We start from the raw sequence: 13,939 nt of genomic DNA on the forward strand, positions 1-13,939 counted from the left end.
TATATGTGAATACATGACTTGGTGTCTAATAGTGTGATGGCTTTTTCTTCTACCACGTGGCAAATTTTTCAATCCGAAAATAAAAAAATATTATTCAAATGTATGAGTAAGATTTGATCCAAAGACCTTAGGTTTCATTAAAAACACTCTTACCATTTAGATAATATATTTATTATAATATTAATTTTTTTATTTTTTATTTTTATACTTATTTAAGTTACATACACATTTGCCCCCCACTATATTAATATATTAGAAAATGTTTTGTTCCCCGAATCCCATGACTGCCCAAAATGACGTCGTTTTAGATTCTCTTACCGGTAAGATATATTAAAATTCTCTTACCGGTAAGATATATTAAAATTCTCTTACCGGTAAGATAATTTTCATTAAATAACCCTCTCGTAAAACGAAACTACCGTTTAAAATGACGTCGTTTTGAATTCGGGATGAATTCGAGTTTGAAAATTTCGAGCTACTTATCATTACTGTAATATATTAATTAGTATCTACAGCATTATGCTAATACTTTTCTTGCAGCCAAAGTGTTTTACCTTAACGCGGTTAAGGCTATGTTTGGTATCCTTCAAAAAAGTCACTGTCCTATTTAAGTCATATCATTTTATTTAACTGACATCATTTCTCTACTATATCGCTTCAAATTCAATTCATATTTCATAAAAAGTCAAAAAATACACTTATTTATAAGGTCCTAAAAAATCCCTCTCAAAACACTCGATCACTCCCAACTTCCCAAAACTCGTTCAAAAAGGGCATAAAAACCACATCCAAAAACATGAACACTACCATCACTCTAACCGAAGATGAGCGGACGCGAAAGAGTTCGCGACCACGATCGCGATCGAGACCGAGACCGAGATCGAAGAAGAGATAATAAGGAAGATCGAGATCGAGAACGCGATCGCGATCGCAAGGACCGCGATCGCGACCGCGACCGCAGCAAACGCTCCCGTACTCCGGACCGCACCCGATCCCGCCACACCCGATCCCGGACTCGATCCCCCGACCGCCACCGCTCCCGCTCTCGCTCTCCCGATCGCTTCGGCCGCCGGCATCAGCCCCACCGCACTCCATCTCCGGACCCGCCGCGGAAGCGCCAAAAGCGCGGCGGCGACGAAGACGACGACAAGGACCGGAAGAGAGCGGCCGCCGCCGTGTCGGAGTTCGTCGACGGAATTGCAAGGGAGCAACAGAAAAAGGGATCCACGACGGCGGAGGGCGGCGGCGGTGGTGGTGGTGAAGAGGGCGGCGGCGGAGTTGGATATGGGGAGATGGATGCGGATGAGATAGAGATGATGAAGAAGTTGGGGATTCCTGTAGGGTTCGATTCGACGAAGGGAAAGCATGTGGCTGGGTCGGATGTGAGCGGAGTGAGAGCGGTGACGAAGCGGCAGCCGAGGCAGTATATGAACCGACGGGGTGGATTCAATCGACCATTGCCAGCTGAAAGGAATCGTTAATTTAAGTTCATCATGGTTAGGGTTTGTTTATTTCTCTTTAATGCTGATTTCTCTAATTTCTGGTTTTTATGTCTGGCAAATTCTAGGGTTTGATGAGGTTGTTTGTAAATTTTGCCTTGATTTGGATTGATTTTGACCTATTAATGGCATAACTATGGGGCTCATGTCTCAAAGCATTAATTTTTAGCATATTGTTAGGTATTTCTGGAATTGTTTAGGAAAGCTTGTGATCAACTAGGAAAAGAAAACAATTAAAGTCCATGATAGTATTTTGTTTAGTTGGTTTGCCAAATGTCTGCTTTTGATAATATTTTTTTGACTGGATAGGCTTTAGGAATTTGGATTACTCAATCTATGTTAGTTCCTGAAGGAGGAACTATCTCAAAGTGATAATAGATTGGATTGGGGGCGGGTAGGGTGGGATTCAAAAACATCCAAAGAGGGACCATGTGATTTTGGACTAAAATACAACACTATTTCTGTGAATTAGTTAAGTGAAGAATGACCTTAATACCACTCTACTTTCTTCTCTTTCTCTCTTCTATTGTACATATTACCCATTTTTTTTCCACCTGAATTGACACATCGTAATTTACACCAACCTCAGCGTAACATTGGAGATACTTTAGCTACATCTTAACCCATTGTTGAAGAATGAGGTGATCAAGAAAGTCCTACCCTTGGGCTGGATATAATGTCCGATGACCTTCTCTTTCCTATGAAGTACTCGAAGTTCATTTCGTTACCTTATTAACAAAGTAGATGAATCATTCTCTTTTCAATTATAAAATTCAAAAAGATGACTTCTTTTTCAATCACATAATAACCTAAACACCCTAATTTTATAAGCTAATTGTAATTTAATTTAGGCCTCGTTTGAGAACAGGTTATTTTAGTGGCTTTTTGACTTTCTATAAAAAGATGTGCAGAAAAATAGAGAGTGATGTGATAATTTATACTAACTTTTTGATTTTTTGATTAAAATGTATAGTTGACAAACGAGACCTTAATCATTTTTAATTATACATATACATATATTTAATTACATAAATACATATATATTCATCCTATCAAACACCTCATAATCACACAAATTTTGTGATAGTCCAGGGAAACTAATCTGGAAAGATGGTAGGCAATTAGAAGGGTTAGGGTCACTCAGGATCGCCATAGGTGGAGGAGGAGATTGCTAAGGCACTCTTAGAAGCATGGTGAGCCCCTTACATAGAGGAAACTAGGGCATGTCTGGTTAGACCATACAAGAGAATATTCCTGACAATATCGAAGTCTTGATTCGTCAATGATCTTTTATACAGACCATATCAAGATGGTCTATGTGCGGTTAGACCATACAAGAGAATATCCCTGGTAATATCAAAATCTTAATCCATCAATGATATTTTGTCCTGACTATAGGGTTGCAATCGAGCCGAGTCGAGCCGAGCCGAGAGCTCCTTTATTGAGCTCAAGCTAGGCTCGATAAGATTTTTTTTTTAATATAATTTATATTATTTAAATAAAAAATATTATTTAATATATAAATAATGTATTTATATTAAATAAAGATAAAAGAGCCGAACTTGACGAGCTGATCTTATTCGAGCTTGAACTCGGCTCGTTTAGTAAACGAGCCTAATATTTAAGTTCGAGTTTGGCTCGTTTACTAAATGAGCTAAGCCGTTAATGAGCTGAGTTGAGCCTTTTCGTGAACAATTTGGTTCATTTGTAGCTCTGCCCGACCATATGAAAATGGTCTGTGAATTATGACAATATCAAAGGTTAGGAATTTGGACCTTAACAATTCCTCAACTCTAGCATAAAAGACACAAGTACTTTAATGATCTTGAGTGGAGATCCTAGACCTTGCTCCCATCCTAGGTAATTTTGGGGCTAGGTACAAGTTGGACATGAATCACGTGTAGGATTAAGTTGGAATCCATGGATCACATGTGATGGATCATACATGATTGACCTTAATTAAAAACACAATATATAGAAAAGAAACACTTGGAAGCACATTGCATACAAAACATACTATATACACAAACTTGGTCTTGCTCTTATAAGCTCTTTACGAAGCTCTAATACTAAATACAACAAAATATGGAAGGAAAGAAAGTAGCTAAACTAAAGACTAAGGATTTTTAAAGTTAGGCAAGAAGTCAGGCAAGGAGAATTTACATGTTTATTACTCAAGGCAAACTTGCCCTTATATACAAAATTCTTGTGGACTTCAAAATTGTTATTTGACGTCCAGAGTAGTCGATTACGACATCATTTACATCATTGCTCACATGATTAACATTTGGTTCTTTGTACAACTGTCTTTTTACCTTGAGTAATAAACATGTAAATGGTAGCTAATCATCTAAAATTTTATAAACTATGTCCCAAGATTGATAGCAAATCAATGCTTGGAAGTATAAACGAAAAAGTCGGTTAAAACCAAATTTCAAATTCAAAATATGATCAACAATGTTGTGACCTATGAAGCACGGACACGTCTTTGGAGGCAGCGTATGGGTGTCGGACACGTGTCGGACACGCGATAGACACGTGTCCGACACTCGACCTATCGTGTTCCCTTTTTTTATTTGAATTTTTGCAGGCGAACACTCTTTCGGACACGCTTGACACGTCGTGGACACGTTGTAAACAGAAAGAAACCCTAACTAGGAGACAGAGAGAAACCCTAACCCATTGAATATAGAGAGAGAGAAAGAGAGAGAGAGAGGAAGAACCTGTTGAAGCCTAGATCGAGGCTAGATCGAGTCCTCTTTGTCTTTGATCGAGGTATTTCTTTCGCGCCTCTGTTCGTCTCCTCTCTTTCTGTGTTCGTCTCTCATCGTCTTCATCTCCTCTCTTTGTCCATCTCTCTCTGGTCTCGCCTCTCGCTCTCTGATCGTCGTCGTCGCCTCTCGCTCTCGCTCTCTGTCTCTCACTGTTTTTCGTGTTTCTCACTCTCTTTCCTCTTATTACCGTGTCTGTTAGGAATGGCAACGGGGCGGGGCGGGGTGGGGCGGGGTCCGGGATCACCCTCCCTGTCCCCAATCCCCGATGGCAGAATTTCCCCCTGTCCCCGTCCCCGTTCTCGACAGGGAACCAACTACTGCCCCCACCCCCGCCCCCGCCCCCTAACGGGGATCGGGTTTTCCCGATCCCGAAAATCCTCGGCCAAAAATACAACATCAACATCAAAAAAAAAAAAAAAAAAAAAAAATCATCTCAACAACATCAAAAAAGCAGCATCAAGAACAGATCTTCGTCACCATCAAGAACATCGAAAACATCAAAAAAAAAAAAAATCCGTGTGAGAGAGAGAGAGGAGATCATTTTCATCTTCATCAGAAAACGATCTTCATCACCAACAAATCTGAAAGCAACATCTTCATCTTCATCGTCATCATTTTCCAGATCTGAAGAACAAAAGCAAAAAACAAGAGAGAGAGAGAGAGAGAGAGAGAGAAGGAGATCCGTGTGAGAGAGAGAGGAGATCTGAGAGAGAGAGAGAGAGAGAGAGAGAGAGAGAGACGGAGATACCGTGAGAAGGAGAGAAGAAGCTGGCGGTGAGGGAGCTGTCGGTGAGACGAGAGGAGCCGGCGTTGATGGAGCTTCGGTTGTGTGTGTGAGTGTGAGAGTGAGAGAGAGAGAGAGAGAGAGAGAGAGAGAGAGAGGGGGGGTAGGCTAGCTGTAACACACAACACACAACACACATATATTTATATATATGAACACTGTGTTCAGAACACACAACACTCATATATTTATATATATATATATAAACAAGGTCGGGGGGCTGAATCGGGCGGGGTCGGGTTGGAAAATGTATCCCCGGCCCCGGCCCCGGCCCGAATATCATCGGGGATTTATTTTTAAATACCATCCCCGGCCCGTCGGGGGTATTTTTTGGAAAAAAGTCGTTCAATTCGGGGTCGGGGAGTCGGGTACCCGTCGGGCCCGGTTGAAATTACCATCCCTAGTGTTGTCTCTCCCTCTTTATTCTTTTTTTTTTTTATGCCTTTCTTTTGTAAATAAATAATATAAATAAATACAAATAATATATTTATTTTTTAATTTTACATATAATAAAAAAAATAAAAAATAAAATTAGTATATATTTTTTAATTTTACATATAATATATAAAAAAAATTATATATATTAAACGTGTCCCCAGCGTGTCGTGTCCTCTATTTTTTAAAAATTTGCGTTTTTACGTGTCCGTGTCGTGTCCCGTGTCAGTGTCCGTGCTACATAGGTTGTGACAATTTTGAAAGAACTTGAAAAATTGGTTGTAATCTTGTTACAAAAAGAAAATGAACAGGATTTTCCAAACAAAAATGATTTAAATGGAAACAAAAAAAAAAAAAAAAATTAAAAAAAAGAAAAAAATTTGTTTGCAAAAAGAAATAAATAAGTTTTCGAAAAAATAAATCTTGTAAATGTTATTTCTTTATGTATCTGAATGCCCTAATAGAGGGAAAAGTGCAAGGAAAATGATTAATGTTTTTGAAGAACAAAACTTCGAAATACTATACGGAGAAGAAATTTTTGATGATGAAGAAATTCTTTATGAAATTTCTAGTGATGAAGAGAGTTCAGACGAAGAACTAATATTTATGATGAATGATCAAGCTAGTCAATCCATCAATAATTTGATTAAGTAAATATCTTCTGAATAATTAAATACGATTCGTCTTGGAGACATTGGTGAAGAAAGAACATTTTCTGACCTAGAATTAGTGAAGTTCAAAAAGATCCCATTAGCTAATTGCACAAGGAAGATCCAAGTAGCTGGTCACATAAGGAGATTTGCAGTATCCAATCTCATAAGATGGATCTCAATAATTGACTGCACAGGCGATTGTATCCCATAGGAGGATGCACTTGATGCTTTTCACAAGGAGGATCCTGATGGGCAATTGCATTTGATGTATCACCAATCTCCTGTCACCTATCTTGTGTCATAATTTTTTCCTTGGTCTCTCGGTCTCCTCCAAAGTTGAGCAGACTTTATGCTTCCCTATGGGGTAGAGTCATTCTTTTACTCCACTCAAAAGTTGATTGATGGTAGAGCCAAACTTTACTCCTGACGAGGTTGAACTTGAGCCTTATTCATGCCTCTCTTCTTGGTGTTGAAGGTTGAGCCAACCCTATGCTCCCCTTCAGGGTAGAGCCAAGGTAGAGCCATTTCATTCTTCTCTCCATGGGGGAGGTGGAGTCAACTTTATGCTCCCATAAAGGGTAGATGCAATCTTTACTCTCTTCTATGATAAAGCCCATCAACATTTCCCTTTGGGTGCTTGCCTATATATGTCTCCCTTCCAAATGGTGGAGGGTGGAGCCAATATATGCTGGCTCCTTTATGAAATGAAGCCTTATTTGCTTGTCTCACTGACAAGGGGTTCCCTGGCTCCTATTTCAAGCACCTCGCTCTGCCTCTTCACTCAATGGGGTTAGCGTTGCCCTCATACATAGAGTCACCATCGTCATGATGGAAGAGTATAATCAATAATTGACCTCATATACAGTTCCATTTCCTATGGTCAAGAGGTGCACAAGCACTCTCATTTACTTGTGAAAGCGCTCGTGTAGGAGGCTAACTGCAGGGGGCTCCTCAACTCCTCTTTAGGGTTCATATGCCTTGCCACTAAGAAAATCACACTCACTACATTTTTGAACCTTAGTGAACAAAACTTTTGCATCAACAACAAAAAATCAGAGTTGGAGTTGCCCTCAATCTACAAAACACCACTTCCATTATGACTATTGGCAACATCGGGCAATCCTCATGATCATAGAGATATGTCTGTGCACTTGAACTGATTCGTGAGAGCTTTCGGGTAGGGGGCTAATGTAGGTATCTGTATGAGTTCAGTTTATACCAAGCCATTTCATTGCTCCGGATCTCCCTCTCTGTATCACCTTCTTCAGATCGCTCGACACCTTGCCTTTTTCTTACCCACTCAGCAGATCACCTTGCCATGGAAGTCACAGCATGCCTAGGTCGGGAGTAGTGCCTAAATAAGTACCCTTCTGTGTTAGGGCCTTGTTTTTGGGACACCCGAGTGACCCATGACCTCATGTAGGTCCACCAGGGACTTGTGAATTCTTGACTAAAGTTGAGGGATGGTCGAAATTTCTTGGGTCACTTGCTTCGAGTGACTCCATTTCAAAGATGTTCTTGTATTTTTCTTCTTTTTCATTAAATGACTTTGCAATACTTTCTTTAGCCCTATCCATAGCCTCATAAATGTATTCCATGGCAGGTTTTTTCTCAGAATCAACCAACCTAAGCACATGCACATGTGGACCTGAGACCTTAAGAGCATAGACAACCAAATTCTAAAATGATGGCATGAACATAATCTGTGTTGCTTGTTTACCCATTGGCTCCTTTGCCCATTTGGAGCTTGTCTATTCCTCCGAAGTGAACATCTTTCTCAAGTTGTTTTTTTGTTGATGAATCCTAGATAGAGTGAGAAAGGCTGTTGCAAATCTTGTCTTTGCTGGCTTGACCAAATTCTTTAACTGTGTAAACATCCTCATCATATTCAACACACCTGGATGGTTATAAATATAACCGTGTACCCGAATAGCCCTGTCAAATGTCTTCTTCATATGTGGCAATTTGAAAATATCTTCCAGTATCAAATCCAAGCAGTGAGCCACACATGGTGTCCAAAAGAGGTGTGGTCTCTTTGCCTCCAAAAACTTACCTATTAAAATTATAGAAACGAAACACAGAAGATTATTTAATAACAACTAAACTAACTAACTAACTAGCTAGTAAGTACATATTTTTTAAGAATCAAGACAAAAGATTATTACCAGCCAACACATTAGTTGAGGCACTATCTGTGATAATTTAGACTACATTAACTTCTCCAATATCATCCACAAACTTATCAAGTAGTTCGAAGAGTTTTTGCCCATCCTTTGAATAGCTTGAAGCATCAATGGACTCAACAAACATAGTTCCTTTAGGACAATTGACTAAAAAATTAATCAAAGTCCTCCCATTCTGCGAAGTCCATCCATCTGACATCAAGGAACACCCATATTTCACTCATTCCTCTTTATGAATCCTCATCAACTCATTTGTATGATTCATCTCTATCTTCAGATATGGAACCTGCACTTCATGGAAACTGGGAGGTTTCATACCAGGACCATACTGCCCAATAGCTTCAACCATTGGTCCAAAGCTATCATAACTAACTGCATTAAAAGCTATACCTGCATCATACATCCACCTAGTGATTCTTATCACTGCTCGGTCTCTTAATTCTTTATTGTGATCAATTGTTGTTTGTTTTCCTTTTCTATTTTGCACCACAAATTCAGGATTGGGTATGTAGAATACATCCACGGGCCCCTTCTTCTTCAACCTTTTTGATCCAGCAAAAGAACTATTTTGATTGCTTGGCAATGATTTACCACTTGGTCCACGAGGCTGATGAATCTCAAAAGCAATGTCATCTTCATCCTCTTCAAGATCATTGTTCATCTCATCAAAATGAGGCAACAAGTTCATTTGCTCTTTCTGTGTTTTCTTGTTTCCCATATACTCTTTTATCTCTTCCCTTACATCAGGTGGACATTTTTGACAAGCTGTGATGTTTCTTGAACCTCCAACAAGATGTTGTTTGACTCTATAAACCCCTCCATTAGATACTTTACCACAAAAATTACACTTGAATTGATTTGGGTTCTTAGGATCTAACTGATGTGCATATTTCCATGCAGGATCTTTTCTTGTATTTTTAGATGCCATCTAAATCATAGAAGTAGAGAAGAAACAGAGCAATTCAGAATTAAAAAAAAAAAAGGTTCAAACAGACGAGGAGAGGGCACAAAAAAAAAAAAGGAGAAGAAGAAAAGCAGAAAACGAAAAATAAAAGAAAAAGAAGAAGGCAGATAGGTATAAGCAAAAAAGAAAAGGTGAAGAAGAAGGCTAACGAAGAGAAGAACAGGCGAAGAACAAGAAGACGAAGACAGTGAAGACTGACGAACAAGCAGACGAAGAAGAACAGACGAAGAAGAAGAAGAAGAAAAAGAACAGACAAAGAAAAAGAAGACGAAGACGAAGACAGAGAAGACAGACAAACAAGCAGACGAAGAGAACAGACGGAGAGAAGGGGAAGAAGAGACGAAGAAACAAAGAGAAGAACATACCAGCACATCCTGGACTGGAAGACGACCGAGGCCTGCGCTGGAAGATGACTGGAAGAGAAGAACTTCTTTGGAGATTTGGATTAGGGCTTGGTGTTTCTTTCGTCATCGCTGATTTGGGCTAAATCTTCAAGTATGTTTGAAGGAAATAATCTGCTGTAGCTAACCCATTAAATCTTGGTGGTCCAATTTGTATAAAAAAAAAAAAAAAAAAAAAGCCCTCAAGGACTGCTCCTTGGGCTTAAATGCGCCTAGCTCGAGTCGTGCGCTTTAATCGCGCCTTGGTGAAATCGCCTTGCCTTGACCATGGCAAGGCGCAAGGGGTGGGCATGGCTGGGCTTTGCGCCTAATAACACTGCAGAGGCATATGTCATAAGACCATATGTTGACCAGATCATGTGATACGTCGAAAGATGTATATCATAGCTACCCATTTGACACCTTGAAGAGTGTATCATATGTACTTACTGCCTTGGTCAACTCCCAACTCCCAAGGGTGAGTTGCTTTCCATAGCTCAAGTCCTATATAATGGAGATCTTCTCCACTCGTTAGACATTCATCTCTGGCTCTCTCTCTCTCTCTCTCACACACACACACACACACACACACACACACACACAGAGGCAACCTCAGTTCTTTCTCTCTGCACTTCTGGTGGTCTTCTATGCCATCTAAAGTGCCTACCATGATTCCTATAGGGCCCAAGCATCACTTTTCTGCTCATAGTTATTAATGGAAAAATCTCACAAAAATTGTTAAAGGAGGGTGTTGTAGGATGTTGAATTCAGTGGGGTTGAAGGTACTGTGCATGAACTCTGGAAGGGAGATGCTTGGGTAATTTTGTGGGTTAAGATTTGGTGATGCATGGATACTTTTGCAAATTATAGATGCATATGTCCACGTATTGATTCTTGTATGAATAGTTACAAATGCTATCTTTTAATGCGTCAAATTTTGTATGTGCAGGACTTAGGTGCTTGTTTCTGGAATTGTTCATTTTTCTTTCTCTCCGCCCCATCTTAATGGAGACATTTTAACTGAGAAATGGTATATTCAGTGGAGAAGTGATAAGTTTATACGGTAGAAATGACAAGCAGTGAAGAAACCTTACGCTTAGTTTTATAAGTGATAAGTGGAAGAGGTTATAAAACTATTGTATAATCATATGTAATCCAGTATTTATTGAAATAATGGTTGAGACATAAAGTTCAGTTGCTGAGATTTGCCTGCATATTGTTCAAGAAGATTTTGCAACCAAGCAAATCCTTAATTTAATTTTTTTGGTGTAGTTAATATGGTTTTCCTTTCACCATTATGTGCTTCACCTTCGCTATATTTTTCTACCCATGACAGATAATCGCCATTTCTTGGGCGTCATCTAGTCCTATTATCTTACAAAGAATAATGTTCTAAGATGACTGACTGATACTTACATTTTTTCCCCTTTCAGGTGATAACTGCTATTGTTTTTATTGTTATTTTTTTTATTTATATATTTAATTTAGTTGATGCGATGCACTTTACAGGTGGGAGAGCATTCACTGGCGTGAGTTGGAATCAGATGGAAGCTTTGATGCCTGAAATCTGGTGGGGGTGACGCTCAAATGACCGTCACGTAAGACTCCTTGGAAATTTTCCTTTGGATATTTATTTTTACTTCGAAAATTTCTGTAACTGTGTATCGTATCTGATTTTGATAATGGAGTCTCAAAAGGATGGATCGATACTTATTGTTGTTACACATTGCTGTGACTAACTGAATGGTTGTTTACAGTAATGGTGATGAGATCTCTCTCTCTCTCTCTCACACACACACACAATGTAGTAATACCATTTTTGCAAGGTATTTTAAATGTTGGGATTTGAAATCTAACATCGATCTGTGCAGTAAGTATAAGCTCATGAGAGTGTCTCTCTGGATTGGAAGTTTAAGCTTTTGGGTGTTTTTTTTTTTTTTTGGGGGGGGGGGGGGGGATTACCATCCTCAAAAATTAATTACAAACACGTGATAAAGTTTATAATTTTACTTTTTAATGTTTATAAAGTTTATCACTAACTTAAAAATAATTTTTCAAATATGCACTGGTGAAATTATGTTTTTTTTTTCCCGGCCTGTCCGTCAGATTGGAGGATGACTGAACTGATTTTGATTTGAATGGAAGAGGTTTCGTTTTTGAATTTGCCCTCCGGCTTAGATGGGGTCTTTTTCTTTGTTGTATTTTGGCCTTTTGACTTCGCTATCTTTGAAATATATATATATATATATATATATAACTGCAGGGGACTAGAATGTATTGCAAATTAGACCCGACTCTATTTTTAAATTCAAAAATATTTTGGAGCTTTAAATTAAGAGCTCTACGAGCATCTCTAGCAGCTTACTTAAGTTTTAGGAGATTTTTTTTAGGGTATCTGATATTAAGATTTTATAGCATAAATGACATTTAATATTTTCATAATGTCTAAGGTTAAGGTCATTGGTATTAAGATTTTATAGCATAAAGGACATTTAATATTTTCATAATGTTTAAGGTCTCTTAAATCAATCTAGAGAAATTTCAATTCAAACTAGAGAATTTCTTTAGACCAATCTAAAGAAAATTCACTTTAAACCAAAGAATTTCTCTGGACTAATCCAGAGAAAATTCAGTTCAAATTAAAGAAAATTCAGTCTAAACCAAAGAATTTCTCTGGATCAACTAAGAGAAAATTCAATTCAAACCAAAGAATTTCTCTAGTCTTAATTCCAATACACGAAGCAGAAGTAGCGATGTTATGCACAAAAGTCAATCATTTTCACTGGTGTCCGAAAGCACTACAACACAACTTTGCATATGGGAATACTCTTCAATGAGGTCTTTGTGTTTAGCCATGGCAGTGAAATTGAGAGTAAGCTTGTGGGATCAACACCTCATGATGAGCGCTTGATTTGTACTTCGGATTCGTTTTCTGGATTGCTTTTGTTTGCCATTGGGTTTGTTCTGTTCATGGTGACATTTGTTAAGGACAGAGAGTTTTAGATCTTCTTTGTTAAAGGGTGTGTGCTTCTTCATGTTGCCATGCAATCTAGAGAGTTTACTTTGAGAGGAAGCTTGAAATACTCGGCCACGATTGGCTGAGGTAGGTTGTTGTAGACATTGTATTGGCACTTTCATGGGTATTCTTCCTTGTGTAATCTTGGAGGGAAAAGTATGATTAATTTCAGTAGAATTGAAATGTCTCTTTCATAGAAACAGAAACTTTTTGTTTGGTTGTGTTTTCAAACTAGTTTTCTACTTCATGGTTTGAGTATGATGTTTGGATAGAGTTGTGGAATTAATTTTCCACAACTCTGCAGAAAACTCTATTTTGACATAGCGGGTTTTTCATTTTTTTTTTCAAAATTTGGCCTAACCGGTCGTCCGGCCGGTTGACCGGAACAGTGAATTTTTTTTTTGGCAATTGATATGTTAATTTTTATATATTTGAAAAAAATATTTTTTGAATTTTTTAAATTTTTTTATGTGTTTTAAAATAATTTTGAGTTGTATGTTTAGTTATGAGTTGTAAGTTTTTGTATCAAATATCAAATGTCACATCAAATATTTCCCACTCAATTCAAAACTCTTTTCAAAACTATTTTTAAAACTCTCACCAAACAAATTTTTTACATTCAAATCATAATTCCAAACCTTACAAACTCAAAATACAACTCATACTCTCAAATTATAATTATAAAACTCTACCAAACGCAACCTTAATGTTTAGCTCTGTACTTTTGGAGGCATTATCAATGAATCTGAGCAACAATGGTGTAGAATTCTGGCTTTTTGTCATGGGGTTGTTTTATTCCATAGAATTTGTGTGGGTACTGAATTTTCTAAATTTAAAGAGAGGTAAAAAGATGGGAGCATAAATTGAATGCGATAGAGAGTTGTGGAGGCGGTGGCCTGGTCCGTGTGTGGAGGTCTGATCTGGTGATGATGGTGGCGGATTTGTCGATCTGCGAAGTTGATCTGAAAGGAGAGGCAGTGGTAGCGGTGGCGGTGGCGGTGGCGGTGGAGGAGGCGGCAGTAATGGCAGAGGTGAAGTAATGAGATCGGGGGGGGAGAAAGAGAGAGAGAGAGAGAGAGAGAGAGAGATTTGGAAATTTCTGTGTGTGGTATACATGAGTGAAAAAATGCTTAGGATCTCCCTTTTTTGAGACCCCCACAACCCCTTTGGATCTCAACCATTGATGTATGTGTAGGGCTCACACCATCGATGGTTGAGATCCAAAGGGGGTTGTGGGGGTCTCAAAAGAAA

At 38.5% G+C, this 13,939-nt stretch overlaps 1 protein-coding gene across 6 annotated transcripts; it reads left to right on the top strand.

The window, feature by feature from the left end:
- The first annotated feature begins 733 nt into the window (after positions 1-733).
- Positions 734-11,528, top strand: LOC114268707 (U4/U6.U5 small nuclear ribonucleoprotein). 6 transcript variants are annotated; one of them, XR_014366066.1, is made up of 3 exons: positions 739-1,496; positions 9,229-9,787; positions 10,622-11,528. XR_014366066.1 is itself a non-coding variant. In XM_028209923.2 (2 exons), the coding sequence occupies exon 1, from the start codon at positions 825-827 to the stop codon at positions 1,479-1,481; it is 657 nt and encodes a 218-aa protein (XP_028065724.1). In that variant the 5' UTR covers positions 734-824; the 3' UTR covers positions 1,482-1,496; positions 11,182-11,528. The 6 variants fall into 6 exon arrangements, 4 of the variants coding, with proteins under 4 accessions (XP_028065724.1, XP_028065732.1, XP_028065744.1 ...); XR_014366065.1 differs by having other exon boundaries at positions 9,229-10,150; positions 10,622-10,948; XM_028209923.2 differs by lacking the exon at positions 9,229-9,787 and having other exon boundaries at positions 734-1,496; positions 11,182-11,528.
- The last annotated feature ends 2,411 nt before the right edge of the window (positions 11,529-13,939 follow it).

This window comes from Camellia sinensis, chromosome 4 (assembly GCF_055761805.1).
Source record: "Camellia sinensis isolate YWXY chromosome 4, ASM5576180v1, whole genome shotgun sequence".
NCBI classification, from domain to species: Eukaryota; Viridiplantae; Streptophyta; class Magnoliopsida; order Ericales; family Theaceae; genus Camellia; species Camellia sinensis.